This window comes from Hypomesus transpacificus, chromosome 13, assembly GCF_021917145.1.
Source record: "Hypomesus transpacificus isolate Combined female chromosome 13, fHypTra1, whole genome shotgun sequence".
NCBI classification, from domain to species: Eukaryota; Metazoa; Chordata; class Actinopteri; order Osmeriformes; family Osmeridae; genus Hypomesus; species Hypomesus transpacificus.
In genome coordinates, this window is record NC_061072.1 from 11,223,621 (window position 1) to 11,238,199 (window position 14,579).

General features: G+C 46.0%; 1 protein-coding gene across 1 annotated transcript; it reads left to right on the forward strand.

Annotated features, from left to right (window-relative positions):
* The first annotated feature begins 433 nt into the window (after positions 1–433).
* Positions 434–14,393, forward strand: LOC124475762 (alpha-actinin-2). Its single transcript, XM_047032569.1, has 21 exons — positions 434–781; positions 2,932–3,046; positions 3,540–3,659; positions 3,832–3,918; positions 4,032–4,119; positions 4,907–4,985; positions 5,863–5,944; positions 6,066–6,151; positions 6,297–6,389; positions 6,590–6,820; positions 7,367–7,514; positions 7,718–7,868; positions 9,951–10,059; positions 10,157–10,297; positions 10,410–10,592; positions 10,740–10,874; positions 11,073–11,252; positions 11,416–11,562; positions 12,524–12,589; positions 13,448–13,606; positions 13,716–14,393. The coding sequence occupies exons 1-21, from the start codon at positions 650–652 to the stop codon at positions 13,872–13,874; spliced, it is 2,691 nt and encodes an 896-aa protein (XP_046888525.1). The 5' UTR covers positions 434–649; the 3' UTR covers positions 13,875–14,393.
* The last annotated feature ends 186 nt before the right edge of the window (positions 14,394–14,579 follow it).

Here is a 14,579-nt window from a genome sequence, read left to right on the forward strand (position 1 = left end):
GCCTCCTTCACAATATGTTGCACAATGTTGTAGTCATAGTCCCCACTACACTCCCCTCTCCTCCTCTCTCCTCTCCTTTCACTGCGTGTGAAATGAATACTTTCGAAAGCAAAACTAAATATTTTCAACAACAACAAAAAAACAAAGGTAAAAAATAAATACATTTAAAAAAAAAAAAAGCAAAAAAAAATATTTAAAAAAAAAACTACAATAAATAAATGTTTTACTAAAGTTTCAAAAGGTTGAAAAAATATTTTAGAAAAAAAGTTTCTCAGTTAAAAAAATATTTTAGAAAAAAGTTTCTAAACGTTGAAAAAATGTTTTGAGTAAAAAAAAAGAAGGTTTGCATCATTGATGACTACTCGCGCGAGCTTTGATCACATGACTTGTAATTAGACTACTTATTGATCGTCACTGGCTGTTTCAGGGCAACTGCAGCAGGGCAGTAAAGGGGCAACGTTGGGCCTGACAGTGGGAGGACACTAGTAAAACCTACTGTCAAGATCATAACCCCACTCCTCTTCCTGTCAGGCAGCGGTCTGCTCCGCAGATAATCACATCACAGGGAGAAGAACACAAACCCAGCTCAACATTATCGTCTATCCATTTTCTGTCTTTTTGACCGGTGTTTTCAAAGCTAGTTTTCAGGATGATGCCCCACATGCAGACAACGATTGAGTACAATAACGGCTATGTACAGGAGCAGGATTACACCATGCAGGAGGATGAGTGGGACAGGGATCTGCTTCTGGACCCAGCATGGGAGAAACAGCAGCGAAAGGTGGGACGGATCAGTATCACACCTCTGATCCTATTAACATTTTCGTTGTGTTATGTAATGCCTTACATGTTTATATGGTTGATAGTTGTATATAGTACATATTCAAATGTATTCTGATGGGAAAAAAGGACATTCTCCTTTATCTAACTACACAGTTGAATTATGGTCACCCATGTGGAAGAGCACACAAAGTGACTTATGACGACTAAAACATTGTTTATGTGTTTTGTTGTCATAATGTTATATGACCTATTACTATAAATCATGTTTTAGTAGGATGATTCCAAACTGACTGTCATATGTTGAGTCGACAAAAATGTTAAAGAAATCAAATTACATTTTCCTGCTAATGTTTAAGCCTACCTTGGTGGTTCAGTCACATGTCACACAGAATGTCAGTGGTTAAAGGACAATACAACTCTGTCCCGCTGCATTTTATGACACATACTGTAATGCTGTGAGTGACCAGTGTCAACTCTGAAGTATAATGATAGTACTTAACACACACCAGCCAACAATAGCACAGAGCAATGATCGGCCCTCTGTGCCATTCCTTTGGTGTGAATAGCATGAAGACTGTCAACAGATGTCTTGGAGCAAACACAGAATGACGTTGGCTCAGGATGGATGCTACTCCTAATTTTAACTGCAGGGACAAAGAGAGGGTGAGAGGTATCCAGTTGGCCAATCAAATGTCCTTGGTGGGCACTGTTGATTCAAAAATACAAACTTCACAAGATTGAATGTCAGTTTGATCTGGGATTCCTGTCTTACTCTTTTCAACTAGTTGCACGGTTCAACCTGAGGAAAACATGATCCTGTGGTTATGCCCACCTGTGTACTGAATGTCTAGTTATGTCTCAGTAAATGACCAAGCTAACAGTATAAAGACTAAAAGCACTGCTAAAGTCTGTACTGTACTGCCAACAAATGACTTATGACTGCAGAGGTATTGTGCTGCATAAAAAGTCCAGGTAGTGTGGAGGACACACAGTAGCTTATTAAACCAAGGGGATACTGAGTTCCAATTCCTAGATCCTAGCACTAATGCACCTGCTGCTTGTTGCCAGAGCCCACTATGCCAAATGGACTATGCCATCATAGATGAAAGGAATAACAGAAGTGATTACTTGACTTCCACAAGCCACCTGTGACAGTGTACCATGACAGACCAACCATATTTCATCATGACCTGGGCCAAATGTTCCAATCTGTAGCAAGTGCACCGGTTCAACAATTGGTTTTAAACAAACCAGATATGTTATTGTATATTTCCTTGATTTCATTTCACCCAGTACATGTTGGAGATTGTTAAGCTGTCACCATCACATTTACTTCCCAAAGCGATACAAGTCTTGTAAAGGAATTTAGTACTGTATGTGAAAGGTCACAAGCTAAGTTTATTGGTTGACACTTGACTGTGTTTACAAACAATTAAGTTGTATGTGGAATGTATAATTGAAACCAAAGGTGATGATCTTTAAGCTTAATGAAGAATGGAGGCTTGAGTTGTAGCTGGTCCATTCTTGGTATTGAATCGTTTTCGGTGAAGAACAATGACTGGCGTGAGAAGGCACAGCATAGGGACACATTAAAGGCTGCTTTTAGATTCTGAAACACAGTCAAATCTCTGCCTGCCTGCCTGCCTGCTGTCTGTTCGCCCGCAACCTCTCATGTCCGTCCACACATCTCTGCATTTCAGAAGGCGGTTGGATTTCAGCACAAGCTGTAATTTATGACTGTCACAAGAGTTTGTCGTGGTTGTTGTCAGTGACGGAACACATGTCCAGTGCGTTGACATGACTCATAGCGATGGGATCATTGGGTTTGAGTTGGCATAATAAATCAGTTTGGCAGAAAAAAGTGAACAGCATTGTTTTGGTATGACAGACAAACTTTCAGGTTTCAAAGATAAAGCTCTAAAAAACAATTCAGAAAACGAATGAATAGTAATTGAATATGTTGTAAAAACTGTCATCAAGCCTATATTTGAGTATAAGATGATTCAATCATCTTCCATTGAGGGATATTTTTGTCATGTTCTAACAAAATAGTTCTCATTAGAACTGTACATATTTGTCCCATATAAAAGGCCTAAACTAGAGACTATACCAAGCTCTGCCTGACCTGAGTCCGTCCTCTCTGTCCAGACCTTCACAGCATGGTGTAACTCCCACCTGAGGAAAGCTGGGACACAGATAGAGAACATTGAGGAGGAGTTCAGGAATGGCCTCAAACTCATGCTGCTCCTGGAGGTCATCTCAGGTATGTCCTCTCCTTTTGTCGGTCCACTCTTTAGCTAGATGTCACTCGGAGTCAGATGGCTGAGCGGTGAGGGAGTCGGGCTAGTAATCAGAAGGTTGCCGGATTGATTCCCCGCCGTGCCACATGATGTTGTGTCCTTGGGCAAGGCACTTAACCCTACTTGCCTCGGGGGGAATGTCCCTGTACTTACTGTAAGTCGCTCTGGATAAAAGCGTCTGCTAAATGACTAAATGTAGATGTACTCACTATCTATCAGTTTTCTGATAGTGAGTGAAACTGATTTACATAAATTCCTTTCAAATGTAACAGCCTTAAAATAGTTTGAATGTATTTGCCATGCCAGTTGTCTGGACCTGGCTGATTCTGGATAATAATGTTATGTGAGCATATCCAATACGAGCACCTTATAGAATATATATGAGTTGATTATTAATCAATGGACTTATTAAGATCCAACTGTCTAATGGTGTGCTGACCGTTCCTGCTGCTCCAGGTGAGAGACTGCCCAAGCCTGACAGAGGCAAGATGCGCTTCCACAAGATAGCCAACGTCAACAAAGCTCTGGAGTACATCACCAGCAAAGGAGTCAAGCTGGTGTCCATCGGAGCTGAAGGTACACCAGGCTACAGGCATCTAGTGTTTCTGTGTTTTAGGGTCTTTCAGGACCCTAAACAAGAGTGGCTTGAAATGTAGGAATTGAATCATGAAAGTTTCCAGGAAAGAGCAGGCTTGTTCTCCAGGCTGGTGGTCTCTGTTGTAACTGTTCTGACCGGTGTGTTCTACAGAGATTGTCGACGGCAACGTGAAGATGACACTGGGAATGATCTGGACCATCATCCTGCGCTTCGCCATCCAGGACATTTCTGTGGAGGGTAGGAACAAGTTTGAAGTTTAAAGCCTCCTGTGTTGAGACCATTATTCTTTCTTGTATGTATTTTGATTCAAATGTACATTATACATTGTATGGTTTGTATTATATCCATAGAAACATCTGCCAAGGAGGGTCTTCTTCTGTGGTGCCAGAGAAAGACTGCTCCCTACAGGAACGCTAATGTTCAGAACTTCCATTGCAGGTGAATCTGCTTACGAGGCTGGTGTGGTCTCATATAGCGTGGTAGGCTACATGTTCACTTTATGATTTGTGCCAGGGAAGATTTTGCTTATTCAATCATACAGTAGATTCAGGTGTCAAAGTACAGTAAATTAAGAACTGCGCCACTATTTTCATTCTCTGCAAAATCCTTGCCAAGAGAGAAGAACACTTAGCATTTGGTTGTCAGTCCCAGGTCAAATACTGCCTACAGTGGCTCTTTTATGCTGGCAAGACTAATAAAGACTAGTCCACTTTAGCTTCCATTAATGTAAATCACTTCTCATTCACAGTTACTGGACCTTCTCTCTCTCTCTCTCTCTCTCTCTCTCTCTCTCTCTCTCTCTCTCTCTCTCTCTCTCTCTCTCTCTCTCTCTCTCTCTCTCTCTCTCTCTTCTCTCTCTCTCTCTCTAACTCACTCTTCCTCTTCCCCTGTCTTCTCTCCCCAGCTAGATCAATGCATATTGATCATTGCTGTGGGAAGCACTACCTTGGATTAAGGCTATAATTTGAGGAGTATATTATGTAAATTAAACAGTCTGATTGATTGAGTGACTGTATGCAGAGAGTCAAGTTATTAGACCATGCCCCCTCAGTTATAGATAAGGCCACACCTGACTGGATGTTGTGTCTTTCAAAATGTGCTAAGACTATGTCCTTAAATTGCCTTGGTTTAAGCTTGGTCAGACTCCCTGGGGTTTATAAGCCTCATCAGAACTCCCACGTTGCTGTGCTGCTGTAACACTGGGATTTTCTTTCTATTTGTGAAGCTGGAAGGACGGCCTGGCCTTCTGTGCCCTGATACACAGACACCGCCCCGACCTCATAGACTACGCCAAGCTCAATAAGGTCTCTGCTCTGTTCAGGTGCATGATGGTTCCTAGGCCTGGTCTGAAGGGAACTGAACTGCATGGATGTTATGTTCCCCAAACTAACACAATTGAACCTGTTTTGTTTTAGGATTGACTAGCTAACAAAGGGTATGTTATGGTGGCTGTGTAGCTTTAAATGGAAAGAAATGATGCACAGATGAATGCACCTGATGAATCCCTTAAGAGGGGGTCATTCAATTTGACATCCCAGGTATCACATCGATGATGTCTTTCTCTGGGGCAGATGGGGGAGAGGAAGGAGAGGGGCAGTGGGGATGAGGGTACTGGAGTGACTAGCGAGGTGTTTGGTGGCGGTGAGGTGCGAGTCGGGGGCTAGAATAGCTTTGTGAAAGTGGAGCGCGATCCGAGGAGATCCCAGGGCTTACACAGTTATGACGGGCAGCTCCACGTCCTGCTGAGGCCTGGCCTGCTCCCTCCTGCTCCCCCGGGCTGCTTCCTACTCCCGCTCCCCCCTCCTCTTCCTACGCCTCCTCTTTATTCCATTCCTCCTCTACCTCCAACACTGCCTGCTCCCCCTCCCCCCTCCCCCCTCCCCCTCCTATCGAATAGCTAGAGCAGCCGAGATGACAGCTTTCAGACCAACACGTCATAGACACCTGCAGTGTCTAAATGTTAACCCTACTGTGAGAAACGAAGATACACCAAACCAAGAAAGGTGATATGTGTGTGTGTAGGTTTACGTGTCCAGGGTCTTATCTGGCTGAGCCCTCTCCAAGTCAATCTTACTCATGACCTTTCATTGTTGGCAAGTGTTAACGAGTCCTTTGTCTCAATTGAGGAGCATTGCGTATGTTAGTCTGATATATGATGAGGTTCTTGTTCCTTGTGTTTAGGATGACCCTCTGGGTAACCTTAACCTAGCCTTCGAAGTTGCTGAGAAGCACCTGGACATCCCTAAGATGTTGGACGCTGAAGGTGAGCCTCCTCTACACACGTGAACTAACAGGTCTTTGTTTGGGAGCTCTGCTAGATGACTCCCTCACCTGGTTCATCTCTTCTCTGTTTTCCTCCTACCTCCTGTCTGTCCTTCGCTCAGACATTGTCAACACCCCCAAGCCAGACGAGCGAGCCATCATGACCTATGTGTCATGCTTCTACCATGCCTTTGCTGGGGCAGAGCAGGTACACTCCAGACCACTCTAACAGACCCCATGGTCTCAGTACTAGGTTTTCTGATACCATTTCAAGTCAGCTGGCTCTGGCCTTGTGAGACTAGGCTTGTTTGGCGTGATCACGGTGTCATGCGTGACATGTGTCTTGACGGCAGGCGGAGACGGCAGCCAACCGCATCTGCAAGGTGCTGGGGGTCAACCAAGAGAACGAGAAACTGATGGAGGAGTACGAGAGGCTGGCCAGTGAGGTAACCCCATTCACCAACACACACACACACACACATCTGTGCATTGAAACAGTTGGTACAGCTACACTGCAGCACAGTTAAAACCTCTGCGACACTTGGATGCTGCTTCAGCTCCAAAGCCCCTCCTGAAGGACAATTGAGACTTTTGCCCCGGCTGAACTGATCCATGTTGTAAAGCACGGTGCCCTCCCCTTACCAAGCTGCTGGAGTGGATCCGCCGGATGACCCCCTGGCTGGAGAACCGCACCCCGGAGAAGACCATGGACATCATGAGAAGGAAGCTGGAGGACTACCGGGACTACCGCCGCATGCACAAGCCCCCCAAGGTGCAGGAAAAGTGCCAGCTGGAGATCAGCTTCAACACCCTGCAGACCAAGCTGCGCATCAGCAACCGGCCCGCCTTCATGCCCTCCGAGGGCAAGATGGTGTCGGTAAGTGGGCCCTCTGATTCTGGAGCGCTGGATACCCTGAGGTGTCGGGACTTCCTCCCAATTGTTCTCGGTCACACTTATAGCTACCTACCTACCTACCAACCTACCTACCTACCAACCTACCTACCTACCTACCTACCAACCTACCTACCTACCTACCTACCTACCTACCTACCTACCTACCTACCTACCAACCTACCTATCTACCTACCTACCTACCAACCTACCTACCTACCTACCTACCTACCTACCTACCTACCTACCTACCTACCTACCTACCTACCAACCTACCTACCTACCTACCTACATACCTACCTACCTACCAACCTACCTACCTACCTACCTACCTACCTACCTACCTACCTACCTACCAACCTACCTACCTACCTACCTACCTACCTACCAACCTACCTACCTACCTACCAACCTACCTACCTACCTACCAACCTACCTACCTACCAACCTACCTACCTACCTACCTACCTACCTACCTACCTACCTACCTACCTACCTACATACCTACCGTGTGTGTGTGTGTGTTATCAGGACATCACTAGTACATGGCAGGGTCTGGAGCAGGCAGAGAAGGGCTATGAAGAGTGGCTGCTGACTGAAATCAGGAGGCTGGAGCGCCTGGAGCACCTAGCTGAGAAGTTCAAGCATAAAGCCACCACGCATGAGGAATGGTCTGTGGGTAAGGAGTACCACACACGTATGAATACACATGGACACTCATGCACATGCTCAAACCCACTTTTGAAAATAATAACTCTATATGAAAAAAAACTATAAGAAACAACATCGGGCATTGTGTTTGAGAAAGGCCTTTGAAACCAGTCAAGTCTTCGTATGTGTATTAATATTGGTTTGTTTGCATGTGTGTGTGTTATCGTGTAGGTAAGGAGCATATCCTGAACTGTAAGGACTTTGAGTCTGCCTCTCTGACGGAGGTGCATGCTCTGCTGAGGAAGCACGAAGCGTTCGAGAGCGATCTGGCCGCACACCAGGACCGCGTGGAGCAAATCGCCGCTATCGCACAGGAGCTCAAGTAAGAACGGAGGAGAAGGAAGGAAGAGAGGGATGACAAGAGAAACGGAGGGGGGAAGAACAACTTGACTTTCTCTGATGATGGCTTTCAAAATTGTGTTTCTGTCCTGCTGAACTGTGAGCTCCCTCTAGTGGCTGTTTGGGCACATGCACCTCAGGAATGAAGAAGGAAACAGACTCCAGTTGTTTTCGTTCATTCATTTGATATTTGTTTGAGACATGGTGAATATTATATTCTAGAATGATTAATTATAATAATAACCTTGCGTCACTTGATACCATGTCTTGGACAGATTCATCTGGTGCTATCGGATTCAGTAAAAGGTAGAAGATTGTACCGTACGTTTGGAGATCACAGACCTTTCTCTCACATTGTTCTAAATATGGGTTAACCATTTGGGTAAGCACCTGCCAGTTTCCTTTTGCAACAGTCAATCTGTGCATGAGAGCCAGAAAGACATGGAGAGACAGAGTGTGTTCACTTCCATTTGCTCGTATGTCCTTCTGTGTGTGTGTGCGTGTGTGTGTCACACACAGTGGAGTGTTCCTGTTCACCTGCTGTCTCCCCTCTGCCACTGTGTGTATGTTCGCCCTTCTATTTGTGGACACCCCTGTTCTGAAGCGTGGGCCAACCTGCGTTCTTGGCATGGCAGAGTTGAAGGACTCTGATGTCCTTCATTAGGACTCTGTCCTGTCACCACCTGACTTGGAACTGTGGGTTTAAACCCTGGAATATAGTAGACGACACCCTTATTCACGAGCCATTAATACAAAGTGATCTCCTATAGCACAATCACCATTGTTAACCAGGTCACTGTCTATAGTCTGGATTCTGACTGCACGGCTGAGCGCGGGGTTTTCCATGTGATCGTAAGCTTAGCTCAGGAGGGGTGTTCCCTTCCAGAGGTTCATATTGATAACCCAGTCTGACTGAGAAACTGGGACTCTGGCCCACTGAACTCTCACCTGATGACACGACAAAGCTACGCTGATGGCTGTTTCACAGTAGATAAGAACTGCAGAAACATAGTGTGAGGCCATACTTCACCTTACATCAGGTGATGTTTGATGTCACTGGAAGGGGTCAGACATTACTAGCCGATTCATTCAGGTTATGGTGACAGACATTGCTAGCTGCTCAGAGTGTCTGATGAGGCCACTGACAAGTGTGATGCCAGTGTAGGCATAATGACAGTGGATGGGCTTCCACATTACTGGCTGTTCCATGGAATCTCTCCTTCCTTGTCTCAGATTCTCTCTTCATGAATAGGCTGCTGATACAAGATACATCACTGAGCAGAGACAGGCATTACTGCTGCTCCTCTAACTGACTGACTGACTTACAGGCTTCATTATCCTGGAGGGAGCTAATGGGTGTGTGTGTGTGTGTGTGTGTGGAGGAAGGGGGGGATACCATGGAAAAATTGCTCTTGGTAGTGTTTATTTAGGGCTTCACCTCTCCTCAGGGCTATTCTGGTGTCTCTGTGTAAAACACTACACCCTACACTCCAGGACCTGCACGCATACCTGCTGCTAGGCTGGGCCAGGCAGTGCTGGTGTTTCTGTGTAAAACACTACACCCTACACTCCAGGACCTGCACGCATACCTGCTGCTAGGCTGGGCCAGGCAGTGCTAGTGATTCTCAAATCCTGAATTGTGAGCTCGTACTAGTCCCTGGATGTCGCTGATCCATCAAATGGTTAACTAAGTGTCAGGAATCGGTGGCATGAAGCCATGCTGGCAGTTGGACTTTGATAGTTCATACTGTCTAACAGCAGGGATTTTTGCAGTCAGGCCTGTCCAAGGTCAACATTGAATAATATGTACATTAGGGTTAAAAGAGGTACAACGTTTAGTCTGTCATTGTGGCTATGGCCTTTAAGTACCTTTCACCCACATTCATTAATATTGCCCATGTCCCCTTGAAAACAAACAGTACTGTAAGTTAAGTGCAATATCTCAGTACTGCTACAGTGTATAGTCTTGATGACCTAAACCTCAACCAGAGTTCACAAGTCCTTCTCTCTCTCTCTCCCCCCTCTCGTTTGTCTCTTCTCTGTTCCCACCCTTCTTCTCCCCCAGTGAGCTGGACTACCATGATGCCTCCTCCATCAATGACCGCTGCCAGGGCATCTGTGACCAGTGGGACAGCCTGGGCACTCTCACCCAGAAGAGGAGAGAGAACCTGGAGGTAGATGACCAGAGAGGGACAGGAACCTGGGGGTTGGTGCTGGGTTCTGAGGAGCACTGGGTACTGAAGTAGCCACATTCTGTCTGGTGTCTCCTAGAGAACGGAGAAGCTGCTGGAGACCATCGACCAGCTGTTCCTGGAGTTTGCCAAGAGGTCAGCTCCCTTCAACAACTGGATGGAGGGAGCAATGGAAGACCTTCAGGACATGTTCATAGTCCACACTGTGGATGAGATACAGGTAGCAACTCTGTGGAGGAGATATAATTAGAAATATTGCACTAAAGCTAAGTGGCTAAATGGACAATGATCTTGGTCAAAATGTATCGTTTTGGGATCTCCCTTCCCCCCAGAATCTGATCTCGGCCCACGGCCAGTTCAAGGCCACGCTGCCTGAGGCGGATTGTGAGCGTCAGGCCATCCTCAGCATCTTCAACGAGGTGCAGAAGATCACCCAGAGCTACAGCCTCTCCCTCAGCCTGGTCAACCCCTACAGCAACATCACCCCCATTGAGATGGGGCAGAAATGGGAAAAGGTGAAGGGTGTGTGGGGGGTATATTCGAGAGCAAGGGAGCTCTGTATATACAGACATGTATATACAGCTGTGTCGTTGTAGATATGTTCACTAGGTGTATCTGAGACTTTACACACACACCATCCTGTGTGTGTGTCCTGTGTTCAGGTGAAGAAGCTGGTTCCACAGAGGGACAGCTGTCTGCAGGAGGAACTGGCCAGGCAGCATGCAAACGAGAGGCTCAGACGCCAGTTTGCTGCCCAGGCCAACAACATCGGACCCTGGGTACAAACCAGGATGGAGGTGGGCCCCTCGATCACAACCATCATACACATACTGTATGTTTACTGTGTTGTTTGGAAGATTCCCAAACTAGCTGCCCGGTCCTTGGATGAGACACAATGGAGAATATCCTGTAGTTTGTCAAAATGAAAGAACCAGCCCTGTGACACACTTTCTCTCGTTCTCCCTCCCTCCGTCTCCTTGTCTGTTTCTCTCCAGGAGATCGGTCGTAACTCGATGGACCTTGGTGGTCCCCTGGAGGAGCAGATGAACCAGATGAAGCAGTTTGAACAGGTTATCATCAACTACAAGTCCAACATCGACAAGCTGGAGGGAGATCACCAGCACATCCAGGAGTCCCTCGTCTTCGACAACAAGCACACCAACTACACCATGGAGGTAATACATTCACATCCACTCACAGTTCTACAGTAGATACATATGTAAAACAGACATGTAACGGAGTGAACTGCAGGTGGATATCAGGACCTCTAACACAGCTTTCAAATGACTGTGCTTTTGCTGAGTATGACCCTTGACCCTGTGACATGTGACCTGCCAGCACATCCGTGTGGGCTGGGAGCTGCTCCTCACCACCATTGCCAGAACCATCAACGAGATCGAGACCCAGATCCTGACCCGCGACGCCAAGGGCATCAGCCAGCAGCAGATGAATGAGTTCCGCTCGTCCTTCACTCACTTTGACAGGGTATCGTCTCTCTCTCTCCAGCTCTGTCTGTGTCAGTGTCGCCCTCAGTGACGCTCTTCCTGTACACGGCACTGTCTGTTTCTCTCTTCAAATATTCGAAGCACATTTCCTGACAGCCCTTGTAGTTCGAGCTGACCTTGGGGGTTGAATTGGGGCTCTAATCTGACTGATAAATCCGCTGTTTAAACTTTTGTCTTTACTTACCCAGTGGGAGTATGTGTGAGTGTGTGTTTGTGTGTGTGTGTGTGCATGTAAGCGTGCATGTCTGCGTGTGTCTGCATGCCAGTGTGTGAAGCGAGCTGCAGGACAAGTGTCACACTGCCCTCTGTGGAGTCTCCACTCATCTGATCAGCTTGGGCATGGTGTGAGATGACAAGCAGGTACTGATCACACTGTGTACTCCTGTCCCTCCCTCCCACTGCCCCCTGCACACCGCCCTGTGTCCATTGCCAAAACCCCACTGCCCCCTGCACACTGCCCTGTGTCCATTTCCAAAACCCCACTACCCCCTGCACATTGTCCCGTATCCACTGCCCACTGCTCCCTTCTATTATAAATGATCTGCTGATCCAATCAAACCACCTAATAAAAGTCCAGCTGGAGCTGTTTACTACTCTTAAATTCTATGTCAGAAATACGTTATCTTTATTTGTATTTCTTTTGCTGTGTTATTGTGTTTGTCTGTCATTATGTGTGTGTGTGTGTCTGGCTCTTGAGTGTGTGTTTGTGTCGTCTCCCTAACCTTGAGTGTCACATGTCACCCCCCTCCCCTCATCACCCAACACCCCATTCCTGTCTAGGTGCCAGCCTATTCTGTCTGCTGGTCTCTGCTGTGTTTGTGTGTGTGTCAGGTGCCACCCTCTTTACATCACTTTTGATTTGCGGGTCCCTGTGGCTTGTCCAGGACTTCTTTGTTCTTCCCCACCCCTCACACACAATCATCTTTCTCCCCTCTCTGCAGAAGAAGAAAGGAGGTATGGAGACAGATGACTTCAGAGCTTGCCTCATTTCCATGGGCTATGATGTGGTAATTACACTGACATGTACACACACACACACACACGCCAGTGTCTTTGTCTGGGGTCACCCAACACACACAATCCACAGTGACTGAATATCACCTAGCAACAGTTTACACATCTGGTTGACAGACTCACAATGTCAATTTGATCAAATTCACAATTTCCAGTTAGTCAGTGTCTGGGTCATGCTCAGATATGCTAGGCATTATTGGTATTCATATGCCAAAGGAACACATATAGCTTGGTGAACAAGGGTGAATAATTGAGCTACCCAGAGCTGGAACATGGAGCTGTTTTAGGATGTCCTGTGGAGGGCTCAGCTGGTAGTGTCTGTCAGGAAGTTCATGTTGACACCCAGATTCACTCAGCCTAACGTGAGACCATCTAGTTGTCTTCACCTATTATCAGAATGGGAGACTTTGACAGGGTTAGATTGGTTTAGGTGCAGTTCTATGGGCACATGGGAAGCCCTATATGACATTGCTTATAAAAAGGTCTACACAAATCAAATTTGATTTCATTCTTTGCTCGAGTGTGGAGAATGTGGTTGACGAGCATGGAGTCAAGCCACTATACTTGTATAAAACCATACCTCAGTTTCCCATAAAAACAATGGGAGAAAGTAAATTTCTAGATTGTGAATAGGTTTGTATTAATAGTGGCCACAAGTATGTGTTATGTCCTTGGAAGAACTGTACTATATATAACTATATTCTATAATTGGAGTGCAGTACAAAGAACCAACAGACGGCAGACAGACAGTTTTAGGTGAGGTAGTTTCCATTAATGTGGCCCCTTGGATATATCTTTTTTGTCAGTTCCTAGTGGAGTATGTGTTCATCTGTATGTGTGCATGTGTGTAGGCTGAGGCTGAGTTTGCCCGGGTCATGAACCTAGTGGACCCTAACGGCTCGGGGAAGGTGACCTTCCAGGCCTTTGTTGACTTCATGACCAGAGAGACGTCCGACTCTGACACCTCAGAGCAGGTCGTAGCCTCCTTCAGGATCCTGGCCACGGACAAGGTAAACACTGTTTGATTTTTAAAATCTCCTCTCGTCTCCTGTCCTCCTCTCGTCTCCTCCTCTCCTCCTCTCGTCTCCTCTCCTCACCATCCATGTGTTGTCTCCTCAGCCCTACATCCTGTTGGAGGAGCTTCGTAGGGAGCTTCCCCCAGAGCAGGCAGAGTACTGCATCTCCAGGATGCCCATCTACACCGGCCCGGATGCAGTGCCTGGAGCCCTGGACTACACCGCATTCTCCACAGCGTTGTACGGAGAGAGTGACCTCTAGTGGTCTCCAGTAGTACTACCCAGAGGTGGAGTTAAAATATGATAAACTTCAGAAATGAACCACTGTAAAATGACGTGGTACAGCATGTTAGCTTCAAAAATATTTACATCCAAGTCCTTGATTACCATTTACTCCTCTTTTTTTCTCAACTCCACTCATGGTCTGACCACTAATGTAGTTGTCTTGCACACTGTATCCTGCTTGTTGTATCCAGACAGATGCAACGCATTGATTTCTGTAGAAGTTTTGTTGTAGTCTGAGAAGCATTCATTTGCTAGGTTTTTGAAAGTATGCTATTAATGTGAAAATACTGTATGTGCACACAACATCCTTTTGCACAATCAAAGTGTAATAAAGTGATTTACTTTCATTGGGGATCAAATAAACCAATGAGCTGCTTGCCAACAACTCAATTGCTAAAACGTGTTGATACAAAAAAAGAGAAACATGATAAACATTATAAACTGTCTGTCCCGGTTGGAGACAAACAAGCAGAATAAACTGCCTTTGAAACATTTACAAACATACCTTGTATTTATTTGTTGAGCATCAGTGATTATGTTATCTGTATTTATATGATAAGTTCTTGACATTTTGACCAGAGAAAGACAAACATATCTGGTTTGTGAGTAGTTATGTGTGTGAAAGTTCACCACTATTGAAGCAGCTGAGCTGGTAAAAAAATACTCTCAAGCTTTGCAAACT

What these genes read in the sequence shown, in the direction of transcription:
- LOC124475762 (XM_047032569.1), top strand. Translation starts at nt 650, where the DNA reads ATGATGCCCCACATGCAGACAACGATTGAGTACAATAACGGCTATGTA. An exon ending in GGGAGAAACAGCAGCGAAAG is followed by an intron (nt 782 to 2,931) that starts GTGGGACGGATC and finishes CTCTCTGTCCAG; the next exon opens with ACCTTCACAGCATGGTGTAA. An exon ending in TTTCCATGGGCTATGATGTG is followed by an intron (nt 12,590 to 13,447) that starts GTAATTACACTG and finishes GCATGTGTGTAG; the next exon opens with GCTGAGGCTGAGTTTGCCCG.